Here is a 26,437-nt window from a genome sequence, read left to right on the forward strand (position 1 = left end):
TGCTGGGCTATCTGTGATGCCTTTGGTTACCAGGACAGCCTTGAAGTTGTCTGTCAAATCATAACAGGGCCCCTTCACTAATGCTGATTGAAGTGGCCACACGGTGGACCTGTTGTAAGCCAGGCCATTATCCACAGTGATACATCACAGTATGTATGCCCCAGGAAAACCGGGAAATCTGAAAAAGGGAATTTTTTCATCTGCAAAAAACCTGAATTTTTTTTAGAATTGCAGTAATTTTCATTGTTTTATTTTTCTGTTAAATTTTTGTTATTTTGAGTGGCAAGAACTGATACTCTAATAAAGAATTTACTTTAGCCCCCATACTGTAGATTAATACTGCTGCAGCAAAACATAAAAGAGAGAACAACGCCAAAATAAAATTTTATTTGCAGAGAAAATGCGCAGTTTACAACAACATAGTGCTCACACAAGCATCTGCCACCAGCAAATTGTGTCAAAAGATTTAGACAAAGACTATGCAGTACCATAACAACAAACTGCTTTCGATGAATGTGGCATCACAGTGTTTACATTTCTAACAGGGTCGTGGCAAAATATTGTGAATGGTGGTTTGAAAAGTGTTACTTCCAAAGTAAATTTCCTTTTATGCAAGATGAATTATGTTACATGTGAGAATGTATGATCAATTTTTTAAATCATTGAGCATTTGATGCCATATTTAAAATTTACTGGCAAATTTGTGTCTGCTGTATCATAAAGGGTAACACACACCAAAAAAAGATCAGGCTTCAAAGATAGTTTTTCATATTTACTTTAACAACATAAGGAGAAGATAGATTGTTACTTAACTGTAAAGATGACACATTAAGTTGCAGACAGGTACAACTAAAAGACACCTACACATTAGATTTTGGCCACAGCCTTCATCAGAAAAGGAACCACACACACACATTCATTCACACAAGGAAGCACACCTCACGCACACATGATTGCCATATCCAGCAGCTCGGACCGGAATGCATTGGTAGGTGATTTGTAAGGGATTCATTGTTTTGTGCATCAATAAGCAGTATGTGATAAATTTGCAGGCATGGAGCACATGGTGAAATTGGTGGTACTAATAGTAAATTTTTGTAGGTCGCATACATTATTATAGTGTTAGTTGCCACAGTTTTTTATGGAAGAGTATGGGTACATTATACACTACAGCAAAGTATGGTGCTTAAGTCAAATAGCACTTCTGGAATGATTTTTGAAATTAAGACTTGTAATTGTTGAATTTGTGAAGGAAAAAGGAAAGCAGGCGTGAAAATTAGAACATTTGTAATGGATTGCAGGCTGCACATTCTCAGTGGACTTGACTGCACATTACCCATAGTAAGATATTGCAAGGTGGGAAACAACTTATTTTTGATTTGGTCCAAATGCATTTAAAAAGCAAATTGGATTGTGGAAGGACAGTTTCTGGGGTGAAACATCGTCCACTTCTCTAAGCCGCTATCATGAAAGAAATGTGAATTTTGAATAATTCAGTGTGGTGTTGAAAGAATTTCAAGAATAGGTTCTTAAAACATTTTGAAGGCACTGGGTGTCTCACATCTTTTGGGCTGTTTTCAGGGTTATTTGCTGTTTTAGTTTACAGCACTCTTGTGTTTGTACAGTTGGAACTGACCTATTTGCAGTGTCATAGCCATTTAAAAAACAAATTCTTTTACGTTAAACCTGTTCAGGGATTCTACATTGTTTTTTGCAGGAAGAACTTCCAAGTCTCCATAATTAGTTTACAAACGTCATACAATGTTTTGGTCGACATATGTGTGTGAACGACTTTTTTTCTATTACGAAGCTAAATAAGTCACCATTATGTGGCAACCTGAATGTTGAAAATCTGCAAAATTCTCTGCGCCCATCTGTATGCCAACAGCTTGTACTAGATATAAATATTTTACTGTGCCTTCAGCGCAACAAAATAATTAAACAATACTGAAAATTGTGACTTGTTCCAGTTTCCCCTGTGCCTCGAACTTTGCAAAATTGACATTGTGATGCAGCTTCCACACCTATGTCTGTACTCTCCAAGCCACCTTGTGGTATGTGGTGGAGGGTACTTCTGTTCCTCCCTTCAGTGTTCCATTTACAAATGTCGTTTGGGAAGAATGATTGTTGGTAAACATCTATATCAGCTCTAATAGCTAAGGTTTTCCTATGGTCATTTCTTGAGATGTATGTGGGAGGAAGTAATGTGTTGCTCGATTCTCCCCTTAACTTATTGTCTCAGAATTTCAATAGTAAACCCATCTGTGATCCACCGTGTGTCTTTTGTAGCATATGGCACTGTAGTTTTTGAGCATCTCTGTAATGCCGTCATACCAACTAAATGATCCCTTTATGACTTGCACCGTTCTTCGTTGGATCTTGTCTACTTCTTCTTTTAATACAATATGGTAAGGGTCTCAGACTGATGAGTAAAGCTCTAGAATCAGTTAAAAAAGTGTTTTGTAAGTGTCCTAACCACAAGAACACATCTAGTAATAATTTGTTACAAAAATACACTTTCCACCGAGTGGCTACATTACTAGTTCAATGATCCTAGTCAAAATGTCAACATGTAGCTCTGGGCTAGGCTGGCTAGGGCTGACTATATAAGTTTGGACCACCCGGTAGAGTGCATGGAGGAGGGGTGGTGTGCGCATCCGTGAATGGTGGCCTGTGATGGTTCTGGTGTCTGCTGACTTCTGTGGCACGCCAGAGACCTTAGAATATGGACAAAAGTGGCCAGAGCGAGGAACGCCCCCCCCGCCCCCTCCCTCCTCCCTCCTTTCCATTAGAGCTTGAGACCACAGGACTCGTGACAGGCACGGTGATGTCCAGCGGTGGTGTGGAAGGTGGAGATGACTCCGCCACAGGCTGAGGCTGTGCAAGAGACGTTGAACTGGTGAGGGGTATGTCAACCAGCTGGAGGGCCACTGGAGCTACTGCTGGGGGCTGCGAAGTTGTAGGCTCATCAGGCGGACACACTGATGTGGGTGGAAGAGGAGGCTGGAACACTGGCAGACAGGTGGCCGACTTAGTGACTGCAGCACCCAACGAAGGTCGTGATGTGGGTGGGATCGACACCCATCCGGACTTGGAGCTGATTTCAATGGCTCTGGATGTCCTAGTCTCCAGTCCAGAGGGTGGAGATGTGGCTGCCATTCTGATGCACGACGACTGCTGGTAACCAGTGGGGGCACTTACAAGAACGACACCCTCCAGGCTTCTGTCCTGGGCAGAAAACTCAGTACAGGGGAATACGATGATGTGCAAGATCCTGTATGGAGCAGGTGGAGCAGCATCCTCAGCTGGCACCATGGAGAATCTCCGTGAGGCAGTGAGAACCGTAGGAGTCATCCAGTAGGCTGTCAGAAGAAACCGTAATGCATCCTTGGCAGAGAAGTCCTGCAGATATTTTTTTTTTTATTTTGGTCTTAAAGGTGTGAACCATGCAGTTGGCTATCCGGTTAGATTTGGGGTGAAAGGGAGGGGAGCAAACATGGCGAATGCCTGACTGTCAGAAAAAAAGAGTAAGTGGGAGACCTTCTACAGAAAAAAAAAAAAAAATTGAGAGCGCCTGAATAGCGACTTCAGTAGCTTCTGAGAAGCTCCGGACCACATATGAGAAACGCGAAAATGCATCAGTGACAATCAGTCAAAACATATTCAGAAGTGGACCCACAAAATCCACATGGATCTGTTCCCAGGGCTGGGTTCGCTGGAAGCCATGGGGAGAGTGGAGCCTTGGGAGCCACCTTTTGACAAGCGCACTGGAGACATGCAGCACTTAAATGCTCCAGCTACCAGTCAACACAGGGCCAGTACACACGTCTCCAAGTCAAGCCTTTGGTGTGGAAAATACCCCAGTTACCCTCACATAACGTCTTTAAGACCTCTGCAGCAAACTTCTGGGAGTAAGCATCCTGGAAGACGCATAGTACATGAATAGGCGTAGGACTCTGTCTAAGACCTAGAGACGATGACGCAAGACAGAGTACAACATATATTTCAAAATTAAGGTCTGTTTGTTCATAAAAAAATAAACTCAGAAAAGGTTTTTATTGATTGTAACATTTTACTACACATCTACTTTACTTTTCCACATAATCGCTATTCACATCTATATATGTTTTGTAACGCTGCACCAGCTTCATTAATCCTTCTGCATAGGAGCCTACCACCTGGGAACTGAACCAGTTGAAAGTACCAGTCTTGAGTTCATTGGCATTTTGGAATTGTTGTCCACCCAACCACTTTTTCGAATGCGAGAAGAGGGAATAGTAGATTAGATTAGATTAGTACTTGTTCCATAGATCATGAGTACGACACTTTGTAATGGTGTGGAACGTGTCAGGTTAATAAAAGGTGTCTATACATGATATTACATCACACAAAATATTACATGACACTTAATATTTTTTTTTTTGAGGGGGGGGGGGGGGGGTTGGGGAAATTACCCACCTACTATATCCAAAAATTCATCTAATGAGTAGAAGGAGTTGCCATTAAGAAATTCTTTTAATTTCCTTTTAAATACTATATGGCTATCTGTCAGACTTCTTTTGATGCTATTAGGTAAGTGACCAAAGACTTTTTTGGCAGCGTAATTTACCCCCTTCTGAGCCAAAGTTAGATTTAACCTTGAGTAGTGAAGATCATCCTTTCTCCTAGTGTTGTAGCCATGTACACTGCTATTACTTTTGAATTCGTTCGGATTGTTAATAACAAATTTCATAAGTGAATATATATATTGTGAGGCTATAGTGAAGATCCCTAGCTCTTTAAATAAGTGTCTGCAGGATGATCTTGGATGAGCTCCAGCAATTATTCTGATTACACGCCTTTGTGCAATGAACACTCTTTTACTCAATGATGAGTTACCCCAGAATATGATGCCATACGAAAGCAGAGAATGAAAATAGGCATGGTAAGCTAATTTACTGAGATGTATATCGCCAAAATTTGCAAAGATCCTAATAGCATAAGTAGGTGAACTCAAACGTTTCTACAGATCCTCAGTGTGTTTTTTCCAGTTCAACCCCTCATCAGTGCACACACCTAGAAATTTTGAGTATTCTACCTTAGCTACCGATTTCTGATCGAAGTCTATATTTATTAATGGTGTCATTCCATTTGCTGTGTGGAACTGTATATACTGCGTTTTGTCAAAGTTTAATGAGAGCCCATTTGCAGAAAACCACTTAATGACTTTCTGAAAAACATCGTTTACAATTTCACCAGTTATTTCTTGTCTGTTCGGTGTGATACCTATACTTGTATCATCGGCAAAAAGTACCAGCTTTGCATCTTCGTGAATATAGAATGGCAAGTCATTAATATATATTAAGAACAGCAGAGGACCCAAGACCGAACCTTGCGGCACCCCGTACTTGATTGTTCCCCAGTTTGAGAAATCACCAGTTTTTTTTGCATATTATGTGAACTGCTTATTTCAACTTTCTGCACTCTTCTAGTTAGGTATGGTTTAAACCATTTGAGCACTGTCCCATTCATACCACAGTACTTGAGCTTATCTAGAAGTATTCCTTGATTTACACAATCAAAAGCCTTTGATAGATCACAAAAAAATCCCAACGGGTGACTTCCGGTTACTCAGAGCATTTAATACACTCCTGGAAATTGAAATAAGTACACCGTGAATTCATTGTCCTAGGAAGGGGAAACTTTATTGACACATTCTTGGGGTCAGATACATCACATGATCACACTGACAGAACCACAGGCACATAGACACAGGCAACAGAGCATGCACAATGTCGGCACTAGTACAGTGTATATCCACCTTTCGCAGCAATGCAGGCTGCTATTCTCCCATGGAGACGATCGTAGAGATGCTGGATGTAGTCCTGTGGAACGGCTTGCCATGCCATTTCCACCTGGCGCCTCAGTTGGACCAGCGTTCGTGCTGGACGTGCAGACCGCGTGAGACGACGCTTCATCCAGTCCCAAACATGCTCAATGGGGGACAGATCCGGAGATCTTGCTGGCCGGGGTAGTTGACTTACACCTTCTAGAGCACGTTGGGTGGCACGGGATACATGCGGACGTGCATTGTCCTGTTGGAACAGCAAGTTCCCTTGCCGGTCTAGGAATGGTAGAACGATGGGTTCGATGACGGTTTGGATGTACCGTGCACTATTCAGTGTCCCCTCGGCGATCACCAGTGGTGTACGGCCAGTGTAGGAGATCGCTCCCCACACCATGATGCCAGGTGTTGGCCCTGTGTGCCTCGGTCGTATGCAGTCCTGATTGTGGCGCTCACCTGCACGGCACCAAACACGCATACGACCATCATTGGCACCAAGGCAGAAGCGACTCTCATCGCTGAAGACGACACGTCTCCATTCGTCCCTCCATTCACGCCTGTCGCGACACCACTGGAGGCGGGCTGCACGATGTTGGGGCGTGAGCGGAAGACGGCCTGACGGTGTGCGGGACCGTAGCCCAGCTTCATGGAGACGGTTGCGAATGGTCCTCGCCGATACCCCAGGAGCAACAGTGTCCCTAATTTGCTGGGAAGTGGCGGTGCGGTTCCTTACGGCACTGCGTAGGATCCTACGGTCTTGGCGTGCATCCGTGCGTCGCTGCGGTCCAGTCCCAGGTCGACGGGCACGTGCACCTTCCGCCGACCACTGGCGACAACATCGATGTACTGTGGAGACCTCACGCCCCACGTGTTGAGCAATTCGGCGGTACGTCCACCCGGCCTCCCGCATGCCCACTATACGCCCTTGCTCAAGTCCGTCAACTGCACATACGGTTCACGTCCACACTGTCGCGGCATGCTACCAGTGTTAAAGACTGCGATGGAGCTCCGTATGCCACGGCAAACTGGCTGACACTGACGGCGGCGGTGCACAAATGCTGCGCAGCTAGCGCCATTCGACGGCCAACACCGCGGTTCCTGGTGTGTCCGCTGTGCCGTGCGTGTGACCATTGCTTGTACAGCCCTCTCGCAGTGTCCGGATCAAGTATGGTGGGTCTGACACACCGGTGTCAATGTGTTCTTTTTTCCATTTCCAGGAGTGTATTTCTTTAGTGAAAGTATATATAGCATACTTAGTGCATGGTCGGCACTGTATGAAGGGTGGTAAAGGTTCCGATTGAAAATCGTCTCCTTGTTTTTGCCCAGCTGTGTGAGGGCATGCATTGTCGTGGAGGAGGATTATGTCAGACGACAGTTTCCCGCAGTGCCAATTTTGGATCATTTGAGTAGCATTTCATGGTATATGTCAGCTGTAATTGCCCCACGGTTCATGAAATCAATCAAAAGGACACCCTTTTCATCCCAAACAATGGTGGCCATTATTTTTTGATTTGAGAATGGAGATAGCTTAAACTTTTTTGGTTTGGATGAACTTGAATAGTGCCACAGCTTTGACTGTTGTTTCAGTTCTGCGTTGGTTATGATATCCATGTCTCGTTGCCCATAACAGTGAGGGAAAACAAATCATCTCCATCTTGTCTATAGTACTTTGAGAGCCGTCATGCATTATGCATTCTTTGCTCTTTGTGCTGATCAGTTAGCATTTTTGGAACCCGCGTCGCGTTCAGTTTATGATATCCTAGATATTCATTCAGGGTGTATACGGCCCGGGACATCCGGGAGATCCGGGAAAAACCCGGGAATTTTTTTATCTGGGACGAATCCGGGAAAAACCCGGGAATTTTTTAGAATTCCGGGATTTTTCATTGTTTTAGATTTCAGTTAAAGTTTTGTAGGTTTGACGTGTAAGATCTGATACGCTGACAAAGAACTTTAGTCCACTACTGCTGAAGAATACGGCAGCAATGAAACATAAATCAGAGAATAACATCAAAATAAAAGTTTAGTTGTATAGAAATGGGCAATTTACACAATGCACAGACCAGCTTGCTGACACCGAAAAGTGTCAAAGGCTTTAGGTCGAAGATTATGCAGTACGTCCGTAACAACTAATGTGCATTCGATGTGCATCACGTCACAGTTCCTTACATTTCTAACAGATCACCAGAAAATATTACGAGTAGTGGCTTGAGATGCGTTACTTACAAAGTAAATTTCCACGCAAGATGATTTATGTTACGTGTGAGAATGTGCAGTGAATTTCTTAAATCACAGGGCGTTATAACTCTCATTCAAAACGTAACACTTTGAGGATCAGCCATTTGAAAAACTGTAGGGTCCAGAAGATAAGTCATTTATGCCACTATTTAAAATTTTACCGGCACATTTGTATTTGATGTGAATTAACGTGTAACACACACTAAAAAAAAAGACCGAGCTTCAAGTTAGTTTTCATACTTAATGTTCTTCTTTCATAGATAAAAAATTATGCAATCGATGGGAAAAAGTGTAATTGACCTTCAAAAAAATGTGCATAATGTGTTACTGAGCAATTTCACAAGTCTCTTCATGCCAGAACACCTCGACTTTTCTACGCAACTGATAATCATTTTGGCACGATTTTAATTGCCAAATTAGAGCCTGTTAGTAGGCGTACGGACTTCCTATCATTGTAGGACTAATAACAGTGGATGCAATTCTCGTTCGTACATACACATCTACTTACGAGTTAACCAGTGTAGAAACGCACTTTGCTGATTTGAGCGAGCTCGGCCTACCTTCGTAACGTACGCGCCGCGGCCTTTCTCGTAGGCCTCGTGCTCTGAATAACTGCCGTCATTCGCTAGCGAGATCACGTGACATGAGCTATGACTGGCTGACAAAAGTGTATCGCTCAACGCAATCTCGATTTTAGAGTTTCGCAAGCTACCGCGCTGTAATTTGTGGAATTTGTGTATATACTTTCGCAATACGAAAATAAACTTTGTGCATATTGTCTCGCATCAAACAACTTTCCAAACGCATTGTTTTTCCTGGATTTCGTTTCCTAAAGTGCTGGTACATCCTCCGCCGGTATAAGACCTTTACGATTCAAAGGACTGATAGGTTTTACAGCTCCGAGGGAAAGCATACTTTTACTTAACACGGATGTATTTTCACCCGCTTTATACGTAATTTCATCCGGGAGAAATTGTGTTTTTAACCGGGAAATCCGGGAAAAATCCGGGAATTTTTTTTCTTGTCCACGTAGACACCCTGTCATTGACAATACAGTAAATTGAGGTTCAAGCAATATTTTGAAATTATCATCCAGAACACAGGTTGTCAGTATTTGGTTCACTTATCAACAGTGTCATCGGTCTGAGTACTTGGCCTGCCACTCTGTGTTCGTTGTGAACATTTGTGCAACAATTTTGAAATTCACATCATCATTTATGAATTTGTTTGTCATTATTATTTCAGGTCCATACACTAGGGATAACTCACTATGGATTTCAACAGCGGAAGATCCTTGTGCCAGCAAAAATGTAATCATGCCGTGCACTTCACTACTGGCAGGATCTGCGATTATTTCAGCCATTGCGATATGCTCTGACCAACTGGCAAATGTCTACTGAATTAAACCAACAATACAGTAGTTTCCTAAAGAATCGGTAGACAGTGCTACATGCATGAAATTTCATTCAGGCATTATATTTTTATTATTTTGAGCTTTTCCTCATTACAGAGGCTTATCTCCGACATAATAATTACTCGGAAATTACTATACAAAGAATAAACTTTCTTAAACTACATTTTCAAAATATTCCTCCAGATGTTTTGATCTTGTGTGTGTCCTCTTCCTCTGCACCCAGTCTCCTCATAGTGTACTGTACATTTTGGAGCCAGGTGGTCATAGGTCGTCGTCTTCTCCTTCTCCCGTCTGGTTCCCACTCCAGTATCAATTTCTGGCTTCCTCCATTCGTCGTACATGCCCGTACCATTGTAATTTCTTGCTATCCATTACGTCTTATATTCTTTCTTTTATTTCCATTCTCCTTATTATTTCAGTGTTCCTTATCTTCTCTTTCCTGGAGAGTCTTGCCGATCTTCTCCAGAAGTCCATTTCTAGAGCCTGTAATTTTTTGATATGCTTCAGGTTAATTGCCAGGTCTCTGTTCCATACAGAACCACACTCTCGAATATAGATTTGTATATTAATTTTTTAGTTCTGCTCATTACATTCTTGCTCCATAAGACTGAGTTAAGCATCCCAATGACCTTCCGTCCGCTACTAATTCTTTTATTGATTTTTGACTCTGATTTTCCTTCAATTTCTAAAATTGATCTCAAATAACAGGAAGTATTTATTTTCTTGATTTTCTTTTCTTCAACGTATAGCTCATCTGAATCATTAGCCAAGTATTCTGTATTTTAGTAATTAATCTTCAAACCCCAAGTTTTGCATGCTACTGCTAGTTGATTGCACATGTAGTTAGCATCCTCCCCATCTTGTGCTACGACTACTTGATCATCAGCAAACAATAAATGATGTAGGTAAACTCCATCTCTTATTTCTAATCCCATACTATTACATTTATGAGACCATGCTCTAAGGCTAATATCTCTATAGGTTTTAAATACTGATGGTGACATGGGACAGGTCTGTAAAAGGCCTTTGCTTGTTTTAAATTTCTGTGAAAGTTTATTACCAACTTTCACTTGGCAAATGGCATTCAGGCATACCAACAGTTAAATATTGGTGGTTGATTCCCAGGGCATCCACCATTGCATACCCCCTCTACCTTCTTCTCCGCAAGGTGTGCGACCAGGTCTTCCCACTGAAGGAACGTCTCAAGTCAACATCATATCTAGCTACTTCATTCCTTGCAGATGCAGATGGCTCGGACAGCCACAGGGGTTTGCACCCAAAACTTTCATTCCAGTACACTCCTTTACTCTTAGGTCAATGAATCTCTGCTTGGCATCTGCTGTTTCTACAGTTTGCTTTATGGCCTCTTGTTGCACATTAGGCTGCTACAGACTGTCATTTCTAAGTATTTTATGGTATTTGCTGTTTCAAGAACTTGGCATTTATAGAGTAATCTTATAGTAGTGGATTTCTTCACGTATTACTGCACACTATGTTACATTTATGAATGTCCAGGTTCAACTGCCTGTCCCTGCACCACTCATCAGTCCTTTTCAGGGCTTCCTGCAATACACTACAGTTTTCTGGGGTTGGTACTTCCTTATAGGCAGCCACATTATCTGCGAATAGCTCTATGGAGCTTCTTATGTTATCTACTAGTTTGTTTATATATATTGTAAATGGTAACAGTGGTATTACACTTTCTTGACAACATTCTTATATTCGTACTACACAATCCCAATCAATCCAGAGAGTCCAGCAGAACTACTCCATGAGCAATAGACAGAAACAGCAATTAGTCTTTTGTGACCAAATGACCACTTGAGTGTCTTATACCATCAGCTGATTCCTTGACACAACTACAGGTCTTGGAACACCTGGTGGGCGATGTTAAAAACCATTCCTCTAGATGTGCCCCTGCTGATTATCTGCACAAATTGAGCCAGTTTCACAGCTAGCAGCAGGAGCTGCATTACCATTGAGAACACATCCAACATTGGTTGCTAGCCCACAACCATTACCAGCCTAGGAGTACTGCCCACCGATCTGGATTGTTGGGAAGGAATCACTGTCCAAGACACCTACAGCTTGTAGGCAAGTATTCTGCTACCTCAACCAACTTTGCCAGTGGAGTGTGCTACTAATGAGGATCTAGTGCCACCATCAAAAGTAGCACCACACCATCCAGTACACCAGCCATACATGACATTCTTTTATCTCTGCCTACTGTGAATATACACACGTTGGCCATGAACTGCATAAGTTTTGTGGCTCCTCGAGTATGGTGGCCAAAGCAGAACAACAGAACCAGTTGCTCTCCACTGCCAATGGCCATGCTACAAGGCCACTTTATAAATGACAGCTGCAGCCAAGTTCAGCAGTTTCGAAGTATCTTGTTATGAAGTTTCCAAGCAATGCCAGAAGTATCAACAACAAAAATATCAAGTCACTGTTTGTATCTCCGACTTATTTTTCAGTTCTGGACATGTGTGTCTGCCTGCAATGTGCAATGCAGCTAAGAGCGTCAGCATTACTCCACAAACTTGAGACTCTGAATTATAACCAACAAAACTGATACTATCAGTGGCTGTATTTTGTAATGCCACAAGTGTTACAAAATTAAGTAGTTATTTGTTGTGTCTCAATTAGTTGGCTTCTTGAAACATCATCAGCCAGAATTGATCATGATTGTGGTGGTCATAATGTTAAGATTTTTTTGAAGATGATGTGAGATTATGGTATCCCACAATGTATTCGACAAAAGCAAAGATCAAAGCAAGTCGTGATTGTTGATCAGTTACAGTTGCAGTATGATTGCAGAAAAAGGATCACGGTTCATGATATATGCATAATGGATGTTCAAAGTATGTTGACAGGTAAGGACAATTCTCTCTTTTATCATTTGTTATGTATCTTTCAATGAGTGGTGTAGTTTTGTGAGCCCAGATGAACAGAAGTGAAGAAAGAGACGCCCAGTTCAAGCTCATTCCCACCAACTCCCTGACCCCCCCCCCCTCTCTCTCTCTCTTTGTGTGTGTGTGTGTGTGTGTGTGTGTGTGTGTGTGTGTGTGTGTGTGGGTGGGTGGGGGGGGGGGTGGCTGGGCGGGCGCACGCGTGCGCATGTGTGTTTTCCGTAGTGGCCTTTATCAGCTTGTGTAGATGAGAACTGTGTTGCTAAGGACACTTTGTTTTCCTTTACGACATGCAGATATGAGAAAATGCAAGTAATGGGAACTGGAAAGCAAATGCAGTATGAAGAGCTTGTCTCCCATATTGAATGTATTGTTGAAAAACATTCTTTGTCATTTCCACATATGGCTCTAACTTCCATCAAAGCTGCTCTCAGGTAAATCTAAGAAAACTTCCCTGGTGAATTGTATCGTAAAGGAGGTTTTAAATTAATTTATATACAGAGCAGATATTGCACCATGATGTCCAAAGGAAACAGTTTTTATTTTTAATACTGTGCTGGTACTTCATGTGACAGTGTAATGTTGTATAAGAAAACAGTTACAACTAAAAGTAAGAGATTAAGCCTTGCAGAATTTGTGAAGTTACCTATGTTAAGAATTTTGTATGAGAAAAAGTCAGTTTCAGGAAGATAGAGACAGATTTATTTTTGTTTCAGTTAATTACAAACTTCCAAATTGTATTTTCTTTTATATTATTTTATTTACTGTAAGCTAGACCTTAAATAGAGAGTAGAAGATCATAGTTAAGTACAGAAGTGAAAACACCATAGACAAAATTAAGTAAGATTTAAAATATGTAGAACTACTCTGCAAATTGCTGTGTTAAAGTGATAAAATATCCAAATCCTAGGGTCAGTGTTCATCTGATAGTATAGTGGATAGTAACGCTTAAGCCATAAGAATCAAAAATGTATTCCTGAAGACCCACACAGATGTTAGAACGAGAATCAGTGCAAGGGGACTGGAGAAATTATAAGATATAAGAGTACGAGGTTTGTCTAAAAAGTATCCAACCTTTGATGTTCCTGTGCCAAATACAGACAATAGTGCAGCGCCACTGTACACAGTAAAGGAACAGACCTTTATGCAGATTACCGATTCTCTCAAAATGACTGAACGTGTTGAACAAAGATACAGCATCAAATTTTGTCAAAAGCTTGGTGATTCTCAAAGTGAAGCAATTTTTAAGATTCAACAGGTGTTTGGAGAAGATGCGATGGGTGTGGTTCAACTGATTCAAAAGTGGCCGCACATCAGCGGAGAGTCACCAGCGTTCTGGCAGGTCCCAAACTGCTCGGAGTGCAGCTGTTATTGAGAGGGTGCAAAATTTGGTGATGGCAGATTGTTGTTTTACCGTGCGGGAGATTGGCCAAGAGGTTGGAGTGAGTAAAGATTCTACACATGCAATTTTGCGTGATGATTTGAACATGCACCGAGTGGCTGCAAAATTCGTGCCCAAGTTATTGTCGCTGGAACAAAAAGACCTCAGTTTTGACGTTGCACAGGACCTTCTGGACATGACCAACACTGATCCTGGGTTGCTGAACACCATGATAACTGGAGATGAGTTATGGGTATACAGGTACGACCCAGAAACGAAAAGACAGTAGTCACAATGGAAGCATCCCGAGTCTCCAAGGCCGAAGGAAGTGCGACAAGTGTGAAGCAAAATCAAGGTGATGCTGACTGTCTTCTTTGATGCCCCTGGGATTGTGCATCACAACTACGCACCGGAAGGAAAAACAGTGACAAAGGAGTACTATCAAGATGTTCTCCGGCGACTACATGACACAGTTCTATGCAAAAGACCAGACATGTGGACGGCGAAAAACTTGCAACTGCATCACAACAACGCCCCCGCACATTCACCCCATTTGATCCAAAATTTCTTGGCCACATATGGAATTAAATCCTTTTGCCAACCTCCCTACTCTCCAAACATGGCTCCTTGCGACTTCTGGTTGTTTCCAAAACTGAAGGCATCACTGAAAGGATCCCGTTTTGAGAGTAGAGAAGAGATAAAAGGGAATGTGATGATGTAGCTAAACACCATTCCAAAAGAAGACTCCAGAGGTATTTCCAGCAGTGGAAGGATCGGTGGGCTAAGTGTGTGCAGGCACAAGGGGCCTACTTTGAAGGGGATTAGGGTCCCAACCCCATCAGGTATTCGAAATATTTTTTCTGGCCAAAGGTCAGATCCTTTTTAGACAGGTCTTGTTTTGGAGATGAATACAGGCAAGAGCAGTTCTGCATATGGTAAATGGCACAGGAGGTTGTTAAGCTGGAACCACCTAACAAAGTAGTGTGCAAGGGAGTAACTGATTTCAATAGCAATACAATGCTAAAATAAAATTTGGTCCATAGTTGACTTACTTTATTTAATTGCTGGGGAACTTACAGTTCATCTCTGTCTTTGGCCACTTCCTTCAATTTTGACCAGTTCATGTCATTTCTACTTGCTTCCCCTTCCACCGGCTTCGTCTGTGTATCTCTGGGCCTGCCTCTCTCCCTTATTCCCTGGGGTTCCATTCCAAAGCCTTCTTCTTGACTGCTCTGCCAGGTTTTCTCGCTGTGGGCCCCATCCATTTTTACTTTCCCTCACTTATTTGGTCTTCTGTACATATCTAGTTGTTTTCCTCTGGAGCTCCTTGTTACTTATTTTTTTGTGGCCTACAGATATTTGTGATGTGCAGGAGACACCTATTTATGAAGTTCTGTAACTGTGTTGTTATATTCTCATCTACTTTCCAACTTTCACTGGTGTATGCAAGAGTAGCCTTCACATTTGTATTAAAAATACAAATTTTTGTTTTGCATGTGATGTTTCTGCTTGACCATGTTGGGTACAATTATATGAAGGCAATATTTGCCCTCATTACGCAGTTCTTCACACCTTCTGTCGTCATACTATCCAGATATAAGAATGAGTTTACTGTCTTCACCTGCTGGTCCCCTCCATATAGAGGCTCTTCCATGTTTCCAGAACTTACTCTCATTTCCTTTGTTTTACCTATATTTATCTTGAAGCCAGCAATCTCTTCTTTTTTCAGAGAACTTAATTTATTTCTCGTATGTGTCAACCCTTGAGTGGTTAAAACTGTCATCTGTGAAGTCCAATTCCTTGACATTTGTGGATTCCCCATTGGATTCCTCTTAGCCTTCATTCTGTGACTTTTCTCATAACTGAGTCAAGCAGAAGTAGAAAAAATGTTTGTGGCAAAATACATAAAACTGTCAGTACCCAGTTGCTACCTCATTTGACTCTGCGAGCTCTGGTGCTATGTTGTATTACTGTGGAACTTTTGCGTGACATATACTGAATGTGACAAAATAAAGGCGTTCTAGAAAGAATTAATTCATTACTTTAGTCTCAAATTATTTCTGAACTGTGTTTCGCACATGCGTGGCCTTTGTCTTGGTCGTCGATAACTGACACTGGTTTCTTCCCTCTCTATAGACAGATGTTCCTTATTGTATGCATATGTTCCTCTTCACTGTCATAAGTCTGACCTGAATTATTATTTGTTACCATTTTTTACTTATGCTTCTTTAGCATAGCTTGAGCTGGGCTAAAATTACAAAAATTCGTGGAAAGGAAGAAAGTTAAAGTAGGATTTAACATTCTGTTGATGACTGGGTTACTAGAGATGGAGCACAAGCTCTGCGGGAAGGGAAATTGGTGATGCCCTTTCAAGGGAACCATCCTGGCATTTGCCTTAAGCAGCTTAGGGAAATTAACCTGAATGGGTATTTGAAACACTGTACTGTCAAATGTGACTAAACTTGGCAGAACATAAATAATGTACCTGAGCTGTCTTGTTGACAAACATACACAGTAAGAGACACACAAATTTAAGGAACACTTTTCCTACTGGCATAGCTCTCTGTTTTCACTCACGTGGTTTCTGTCAGTAAAAGCCTGAAATTGTGTTACATCTTCTTGTCTACATTGCTGGCTATAACAATTTCAATCCAAGGAAGGATAGCAAACAAGCAAATTCTGCTTATTGTGTGTATCAGAACAGTAAGCCGGTGAACCACAGATGATCATGCAGTGTACCCAGTGGCACTCCATACTGTCAAACCAAATGCTGGGCAGCTCTATGATGACGATGAATGCAGCATCGCAACATTCATTCTCCTGAGAGCCTCTGCACACAGATATGTCCAGTAATATCATTGGACCCAAAACTATCAGCACACCTTTTTGCTGTTAACATGCTGACAGTTTGCTTGATTTATTATGTTTTTTCCCTTAATTGCAGTAACTTACACTAAGTATGTTCATTGTTGGTCTCTCCCCTTCACTTCATAAAGAATTTATGTTTACTGTCTGGTGCTTTCATGATGTTGCAATTGAACTGACAACATTGTATTTCCATATACTGCATAGTAAAGCTTAGGATCTCCATTTACTTTTCAGCGTCTTATTCAGGCTCAATAATAAAGCTAAAAATCTTCCACCTCATCTATGTTCACAGCCTGATTTGGTGCTAATTTTACGATCTTTCTTATTCTTTTAACAAGGTAGAACTTGCAGAAGACCAGTCTTAAATTTTTGTTGGCTTGCATTTAATTTCAATTGATACTATATTTCAAGGTGATATAACTGAGCACATTATAGTAAGTATCATATTTTTCAAAATAAATTACAACATTTTCAAGATTTTGAAATGACTGGACTTCAGCAATTGTGCATACAAGAGCTTCAGTGGATTAGATATAACAGCCAGTCAGTGGTCTGAGTTTGAGTTTTGTCAGTTTTTGTGACGAGAATTGCTATTTCTTAATCAAGTAGCTCTTCAATGGGCTTCACAGGGGCTGAGTGCACCCTGCTTTGCCAACACCACTGGCAGACCTAGACAGTCACCCATCCAAATGGTAGCCAAATCCAGCAGTGCTTAACTTCAGTGATCTGATGGGTCTTTATCTGTTGACAACATTCAAGTATCATAAATTCTCCATTGCACTGCTTTTTTAATTAATGGTGGTTTATAATAGCAGGCATGTTTTAGTCAAAATATTAGTGCCTAGCTTATTGTTCACATGTAAATGTTAAATAATTCCTGCACTGTTGTCAACTCCTTAGTTAAAATTGTTATAATCATGAACATTTCCTTCTACTTTTAGCATAATGTCTGTAAATGGTGCTTGCAGTGTACACACTATCCACAGACGACATTTTGAAACATTGTTTTGTAATTTATGAAAACACAGATTTCCTGAAGAAATTTAAACTACCATGCCAATTTCAGAATGTAGTTATAGAATGCATATTCACTTCTGGAGTAGGCTGTGATCTGATCTCCTGTATGCAGAAAAATGGAATGATCCTCTGGATTTTATTCAAATGATCTTTTAACAACTAAAAATGATAAAATTTTGATCTCATATTGATGAATTTAGAAGCAAACATTAATAATAGATAAATAAGTGGATGGATATGTTACGAAAAGGATAGATTGCTACCCACCAAATGGAGGAGATGCTGATTCACAGACAGGCACAACAAATACACTTCTTTACATTTGAGATTTCCACCAAAATCTGTCCTTTTCATAATATAGTCCTTATTCCATCCTGAATTTTTCATTGTTTATATGGATAAAAATGTATATTTTGAAATGAATGTATATGAAAAGGTACATTTTGTCCTAGCATTGAACGAATGAGTAACTGTACTTGTAGTTTGTCTGTAGAAAAACACTAATAAGGTAAAATAAATTTTTGAAGCTGATATAGACCTGTGTACAGTGCCTGCCTAGTTCAGTGAAGTATTGTTGGCTTGCAGGAAACATCAATATTAAACTGCTGTCTGTGCCTCAGCTAAGGCCCCTGGCATACAGTCATGTTCCATTACATAAAATCCATAACAACATTCAAGATAATTTTGAATATTGAAAAAAATACTGACCAACATACCCAACTATGGCGAAATCACATAAAAAATTACACAAACTGAACACAGCAGTACAGCGTTCAGTTCAGATTTCACAGTTGTGTAACAACTGTGAAATTCAAGGTAAGATTAAATGCATTCAGATGAACAGTACACCCTAGTGCCAACAGTATCTGATTGCAGAGCCATAGAGGGCCTCTGAAAGTATGTGTTTCCCTGATTAGGGTGTCTGATTGGGAGTGCCTCACTGCTTTAAGAATAGAAATCCTCTGCCACACATACTTGGCTCTTACTACAAACCTAAATTTTACTGTAGAGAATCTCATGTTTATGTTCCATGTCATCAATCATTCTTAAGCAGTGAGTTAATCTACTTTGGTAGCTGACATCCTCAAACGTGTTAAGCCAGTGTAATAATATTTGAACCTTAGGATTTTGTCTGTGAGTTTTTAGTGTAACACTAGTTTCATTCTCACAATTCCCAGTAGTTATCTTTAGCCTACCAAATCACAGATCATTAAAATTCCGTATTTGTTGTTTGTTCTAGCCATTTTTTTTGTGTAAACCATTCATTAAAATTAACAAAATTGTGCTGTGTAAGTAATAGAAGCAGTAATGGTAACTATTCACCATCTAATTGAGGTATTATTTGCTAACAAAGGCATAAACAAGAGAAAGACATTGATGAGCTTTCGAACAATGTCCTTCCTCAAAGTTAACTAACAAAAAGTGCACACACAAATCTACATTGTCCTGGCTGTCTACACTGTCCAACCATTGAAGCCTGACTGCTGTCAGGGCTTGTAATGGGAAGAACAGATGAGAGGAGTAAGGAGGCAGAGAGGAAAAGGAAGGATAGAGGGAAGGAAGTTGATGGCTGGAAGGAAGAGGCAGCAAGAGATTGGGATATCTATCCCATTCCTTTGTTATCTCTCTCTCCCAGCTGTCGGGTTCGCATCACGGAGCACATTAACTACAGTGCCAAAAAGCTGAACAGTGTTTTAAACCTTGTTTTTGTGCCTGTTATATATGGAGAGCGGTTATCTTAACAACTTCTATTATTGCATCCCACCCAGGACTCTGATATATGTACCAGTACTGTCTACTGCTTTACATTCAACAAGTTTCTTCTGTTCCATATCTGATTATTTACAGTTTGGAGTGTGAAATTCTCGACCATTTGTTGCGTGCCCAAGTTGAAATGCAAATGTGGAGGTTTCTTCAGTCCCTAATGCTACTTCATGGTGCTAATACTCGATTGTTGGCATGGGAAAATAAACTCCAAAACAGAGAGGTGAGTTCCTGGTCACATACCTTAGACCTGCTCAATTCTTTTCTAATGCAGATGAATACTCTGATGTTAAGAATGGAAGAATAAGATATTCACCAATCAAGTGTCGATATTCTTACTATTTTTGTAAAACACAATGCCCAACAGTGTCACCACTCTAAAAGTCTGTCACATATATTAATCACCGTCTCCTCCTCCTCCCCCCCCCCCCCCCCCCCCCTCCTCTCTCTCTCTCACTTTTCATTCTACATATCTGTATAGTTTTGACAACTGCAACAGTATGATACTTCTGAAAATTTGCAAGTTAATATGTAAATATCAGTGCATACTGTACGTTACTTGAAATTTAAGTAAATTCTGGTAAAATTAGGGTGAAATGATAGTGGCTAAATCCATTTGTTTGGGGGAGGAATGTAATGTGACATTGAACACAAAATTTTTCTAAACAATTATCAAATTGCTGCAGAAGGGAATGTGTGTTATGTACCATGCATGGAGGGGATGGTAAATTTGGAGAAAGCTTATTCAATGTATTGCCTTTTTGTTAGCAGTTGTCTGTGAGACAGGAGACAAAAGTGTGCTGTATTTGTTTTAATTTTGATCACATCTATCCCTCTCCCATCCAATTAATTGCTTCCTGATCATAAGCTAAATCTTCATCTTTTGGCATATCACATTTGCTTGTATTCTTTTTATAAACATGTACTGTTTGAATAGTAGTTTCCTTTTCTTTTACATTTAGTTGGTTGGTTGGTTTGGGGGAAGGGACGAAACTGCGAGTTCATCAGTCCCATTGGATTAGGGAAGGATGGGGAAGGAAGCTGTGCCCTTTCAAAGGAATCATCCCGGTATTTGCCTGAAGTGATTTAGACAAATCATGGAAAACTTAAATCAAGGTGGCCGGATGTGGGTTTGAACCGTCATCCTCCCGAATTACATTTGGTGTTCTGTCTTGATTTCTCTCATCGTCAGATTATTTAGTACTATTTCTTGACTTGGTCTTTTAAGTTCAGTTACTTTGGTGTTTGAGATTTTCTCACATTTTGGTGTATACATGTAATAATGAAATGCATTTATTCTTTTTCAGTCAAGGAAACTAGGATTTCTGAAGGCAAATCAACTTCCTGCAGTGTTCCAATGGTGTTTAAAACTGAAAGCTGCTTTTGTATCCAAATTCACTTTATATTTTTTTACAACATTGGTTAAACAGACGTCATTTGCTGACATGAGACAACAGTGTGGTAAACTGTCCTGTGACTATTATCAAAAGTAAGTGCACCTTATGTTTATTTTTATTACTGAAGTATTTTGCAAGCACAAGACCTGATGTATGACTGATAGGTCAGGGTGTATCCTTGTTGTGAGGCCTGCCTGAAACAGGCCAATGAAAGCATGCCCTCACCATGATGTCAGTCATATGATAACCACAAGTAATGCAGGCTTGTAAATGGAACAGAGATTTAATGGCACACACTCACCTCTGTTATGTGAAATTCTGTATTTAATATGAAATATAATAATATGGAACAATGTACAGGGTGATCCAAAAAGACCTTTACAACTTTGGAATTATATAGAAATTTGTTGAGATAACTTACAGAATCAGTAGATGTGTCATTTGTAACAAACAACCTCAAGTGTCAAGGGGCACTTTGGTTCAGTATGAATACCATTTGTGATGCGGTAAACATCCCACTGGTACTCAATTTCTTCCCACACTCAATGCAGCAAATTGGGCACTACCTATGCGTTAGCAGCTCAAATACAATTTTTCAGGTCAGCTAAATTGTTTAGTTGATGAGCAACATACAGTAGAGTTTATTTCATGAAACCAAATCACACAGCAAGCACGCTCCGCAACAGTGAAAGTAATCATTTTGACTGTGCGCTACGCTGGCACTCCTGATAGCAGAGTGGGGCTACTGATGCACTATGTGAATGAAACTTAAGGTTGTTTCATACAAAATGACACATCTACCAAATCTGTAAATTAGCTCAATAAATTTCTATATCATTCCAAAGTTGTACTTTTTGACTCACATTGTGTAAGTCACAATATATCAGTCAACAGAAATGTGTATTTCTAACTTCGCCAGTGCCGGTCCAAAGCCCGGATCCAAAAGAAGGATGGGAAATATGTACTTTATTTCATCCAGTTATGCATGGCACATTATTTCCGCATACAACAGAGCTCACTCCTACAGATGATTCTATATTGTGTGAAGTCACACTGTGCAGGTATCACTGCCATTAAATGGTTTATAAGGAATGCTGTACTTAATTCAAGGGAGCAGTTTAGCAACATAGAGAGAAGCACATGGATTGAAACTATTAAATGATATTATAATTTCAAAAGGAAGAAAGTAAATACGAAAGATGGATTTAGTTTGGACAGAAGTAGAGTAAATTCTCAGGCAAGAAAAATACAAATCCAGTTTATGGAAAGAGCTGTTTGTAGAGCTCAGAAATTTAAATTCTCACACTACACTCTGTGATTAATCATCTCCCATTTGACATCCATCGCTGGATAAAGGCTGTATCAAGACTTCATCTTGCACTACAGGCTTCAGCTACCTGCATCCATGATGCACCTGCAAATTTCAGTCTCATCTGCCCACCTTCCATTAGGTTGTCATTTGAGTCTTTTCTTATCTTGTGGAGTCCACTATAGTTCAGTCAATAAACACCAAAATGGGTTCACAGAATGAAATTTTCACTCTGCAGTGGAGTGTGCACCATACGAAACTTGCTAGCAGATTCAAACTGTGTGCCGGACCGAGACTCGTAATCGGGACCTGTGCCTTTCGCAGGCAAGTGCTCGTACAGCACTCGTCTTCAAAAGGCAAGGGTCTCGAGTTCGAGCCTCGATCCAGCACACAGTTTTAATCTGCCAGGAAGTTTCACCAAAATGGATTGACAGGGGGAAAAATCGTGTAGTCACCAATTTCTGTACAGTGGTAGGGGAGAGAGTCATGAACAGCACACTAAAAATCTGAACCAGCAGAGTGTGAGTGTGGGGGGGTTATGGCAGTGGTGGGTACTTAAAGATCACTTTTTTTATGTTTTTCTCGAATATCGTGAAAACCGTGGCTTCTAGTGAAAATATTTCCCCGTACAAAATTAAAACTGCATTATTCTTTATTCTCTAGGACTAATAGTGTCCACATTGCTAGGGATTGAAAAATCACAGAGTATTAAAAGTAAGTTTTGTTAGTATAAAATTGATGTTTATCATTCAGTGAAGTGTAACAGAACAGATATTAAATATATAATACATCTAAGTGCAGGAGAATGGTATTAAGGATAAACTGTTTTCTAAGGATGTGACTGGTTGGGGGGCTCTTTGGGGAGGAGAGCAGATATGTGAGGAAAGGTTGTGTTTCACACTTCCTTCCTTTGTAAGTCTGCAAACTGGAGAGCAAGCTGGCAATTCCCCACTCTCTCTATCCCACTATATCATAAAAGCCATTACAGGGTGTTTCACCCTTCTGCAACTCACCTTGTGAATCACTGACAATAGTGTGTACAGAGACTACAGGAGGTGGTGTTTATTTTTTACATAGTTTGTTAACCATATATTGAGTGCAGATATATACAGAGTTATAATACTAAAGCAAGGAGAGCATACGGACAGAATCTACATAAATTTATGCAGTCTGTTCCATACTGCTAGAGGGAAGACTGATTCTTAGCCATCCTGTATGGCAGCTGTAGGCAACTTCCCCACCACAAACCCTACTCACTTGTCACTTTACAGACAGACTGTACCTTAGTGGCGTTTCCTGTACAGTTTTCTTATGTAAGAAGGTGAAACTGCTTCACTGAGCTTGTATTTATATAGTGGAGCTATTTTCAGTTTATTAATGTGTAGCTATTTGCAGTTGTTACGTGAGATTTTATGTAAAATATCTTCCTATAAACAATAACAGAGAAGTGCTTAATTTGTAAGTGTAATGTTGTCAGTGACCTGTGTGTAGTGTCGTCGGGAAAGAGACTGGGTAAATGGTAAATGAGGCACCTTGCTACCGTCTGTTGTTGACAACGTATTGCGAAGCCGAGTATCGTGTTGTAGTCACTTAATGATGAATTAATGAGTGACCAGAAAGTTACTATACTTCTATGGTTTTACTACTAGATTGCACAAATCTCCTCAATTCGAGAACAGAGTATTTGACTGTTTTCTGGAGATTGTCTTAAATGGTTAATTATGTCATTTTATGCTCCTAACATGGTCTGTTTTCCTCTTGAATTTCCATATTCTTTTATAAAAATGGAATTTGAATGCCCAGTAAATGCTCCTTTCAGATCACTGGATGCCGGTGGCATCAGTGGCTAGTTCACTGCTCGTACTGTCATAAAGATAATTCACAGTAATGTCTTGTTTAGGAATTTATGTTTCAGAAAATTGGTTACGAATGGTGTGTAGTACAATGCTGCACAAATATATCCATAAAAACTCCTGAAAAAGTGTTCTCGAGTGTTTCAGAGGATGAGAAGATGTGTAAAATGTTACTGTATTGTACTGTCAAATTGCTACCACATCGATGCACAACTTCACTGACTTCATTAAAAATGTGTAGCACTGTGAAGTTAACATTACTTTACCTCCAGATATGCTTTCCCATTGTTACAAGAAAGGATAGCGTCATTTAATGAAATTAAACTGTTAGTGAAAATTGTTGTTTTACCCAGCTTCACATAAATTATTCGGTAGCTCAGTTGTTTGAGTGGTAAACCATCGAATTTTACAAGACGGTGTCCATAAATCACTGTTTTGAATCCAACCTGAAAGAGTATTTTAACTTATTTGTGAAACGACTTTACAGTCCTCTCATTTGAAAACCAAATCACAATTACATAACTTTACTACACCAACCAAAACAGAATATTTTTGTGTTTTTCAAGCTGTTTACATAAGCTTACATTTGCAGTCACTGTTCACACACGTCACATTCAAAAAGATATTTTGTATTTCATGTGATCACATGCTTTTTACTTTATTAGAAACAATGTTTTTTTATCTTTGTAATGTCCAGCTGAGATCCCAATTGTTTAAACTTCATCATCTTGCATAAAGATTTCATCATCTTGCTTCAAACACTAGCGTTAGTTTACACTCACAAACATCAGAGACCTTATGTTGCTGTGCTGTGCTTGCTTTACATCTCTTTGTGTAGAAAACCTCATCATTATACATCTCATTGTATTGTGGGCGTATGATGATATCTTCACTATTAGTAATGCTTTCCAAAAAAGTGAGTTGTTTGTTTGGGAAGTAAATGCATTTATCTTCTGTTGTCCATTTCCCAGACTAAGATTAACGTGAAGTTATATATAATACAACTTGCCATCGAAACAGCTACTACAGACTGTTCTTGCTAACTCCATTTTCGTGTTTCATGTAAAACTTTTAAAAAGGTACGACCCTTTCAGGATTCAAACATTTGACCTCATTATCTGTCGTTAGATGCACCACCCATTGCATCACTGAATACCTTGTCAGACCAGTATTTCTGCTGAGTGTCTTCTATGTAAAAAATCAGAACTGAGGTTTGCCAAGAATAATTTTATTGTACTTTGGGTCATAGCTCATGACTGATAGTTGACAATATAGTTATAATATAGTGACCCATTTGCAAAAGTTCTACAATTCCATGGTTTCTAGTGAGTTTAATGATGTTGCAGGGAACAGGGAAAAGAATGTCTGTCATTGCACATGTTGCCACTCTAAATAGGTGGAGCATAAACACATCAATTTTTGCGAGGTTTCCACACTCAGCATTCACAAAATTCCTTTATGTTATTACTTAAAAATTGTAATTGTGTTTTCCATCACAAAATAGCTGAACTGTTTGCTGAAAAGTAATAAATACCTTGTAACTTCGGCAAACAATCCTATAACGTTTGTATGGCTTCGTCTTACTCCTAGTCATTGACATCACCAGAGCATCAGCCAATAACAGAGCATTTTTAATCATGTGATCAAAGCTTGATATTTAATGATTTGTAAGCTTTAATTACATAAAAATAACATATTTTGTGAGAATATTGATTGTAAATGCCATTTGGATGCTATAATAATTGGAATAACAGCAGTCAGAACCATATTTTTAACACAGGAAAATAACCTATCATTGCACTTGTAAAGTGGACTGCACTGAGTGGGGCCGCTTACCATACGTCCACAGTACGTCTCGCAAGCAGTAATCTGCTGCAATGCATAGCTTGACATATGTTGAAATATCTGAAGAAGTTCCATTTCAGTAAATAACCTACTTCTGTTACAGAGGCAGCCAGTTTAAGACTACGGGCCTCCTCAGATATTGGGTGAGCTGAGGATGGGGGTGATGTATTTTATACATGCCGTGAAAAGTGTTCCAGCCATTGATAGTTGTTGTTGTTGTTGTTGTTGTTGTCATTGTCTTCAGTCCTGAGACGGGTTTGATGCAGCTCTCCATGCTACTCTATCCTGTTCAAGCTTCTTCATCTCCCAGCACTTACTGCAACATACATCCTTCTGAATCTGCTTAGTGTATTCATCTCTTGGTCTCTCTCTACGATTTTTACCCTCCACGCTGCCCTCCAATGCTAAATTTGTGATCCCTTGATGCCTCAGAACATGTCCTACCAACCGGTCCCTTCTTCTTGTCAAGTTGTGCCACAAACTCTTCGTCTCCCCAATTCTATTCAATACCTCCTCATTAGTTATGTGATCTACCCATCTAATCTTCAACATTCTTCTGTAGCACCACATTTCAAAAGCTTCTATTCTCTTCTTGTCCAAACTATTTATTGTCCA

The 26,437-nt window shown here is 40.1% G+C and overlaps 1 protein-coding gene across 5 annotated transcripts in view; it reads left to right on the top strand.

Annotated features, from left to right (window-relative positions):
• Positions 1-26,437, top strand: part of LOC126161420 (KICSTOR subunit 2-like) — a 62,784-nt gene that overhangs the window by 12,950 nt on the left and 23,397 nt on the right. For all 5 annotated transcript variants that reach the window (XM_049917215.1, XM_049917216.1, XM_049917218.1 and 2 more), the window contains 3 exons: positions 12,685-12,822; positions 19,503-19,641; positions 20,726-20,907. In XM_049917215.1, coding sequence (XP_049773172.1) covers positions 12,685-12,822; positions 19,503-19,641; positions 20,726-20,907 — 459 coding nt within the window. The remainder of the gene's footprint in view (positions 1-12,684; positions 12,823-19,502; positions 19,642-20,725; positions 20,908-26,437) is intronic.

The sequence above is a fragment of the Schistocerca cancellata genome, chromosome 2 (assembly GCF_023864275.1).
Source record: "Schistocerca cancellata isolate TAMUIC-IGC-003103 chromosome 2, iqSchCanc2.1, whole genome shotgun sequence".
Classification (NCBI taxonomy): domain Eukaryota; kingdom Metazoa; phylum Arthropoda; class Insecta; order Orthoptera; family Acrididae; genus Schistocerca; species Schistocerca cancellata.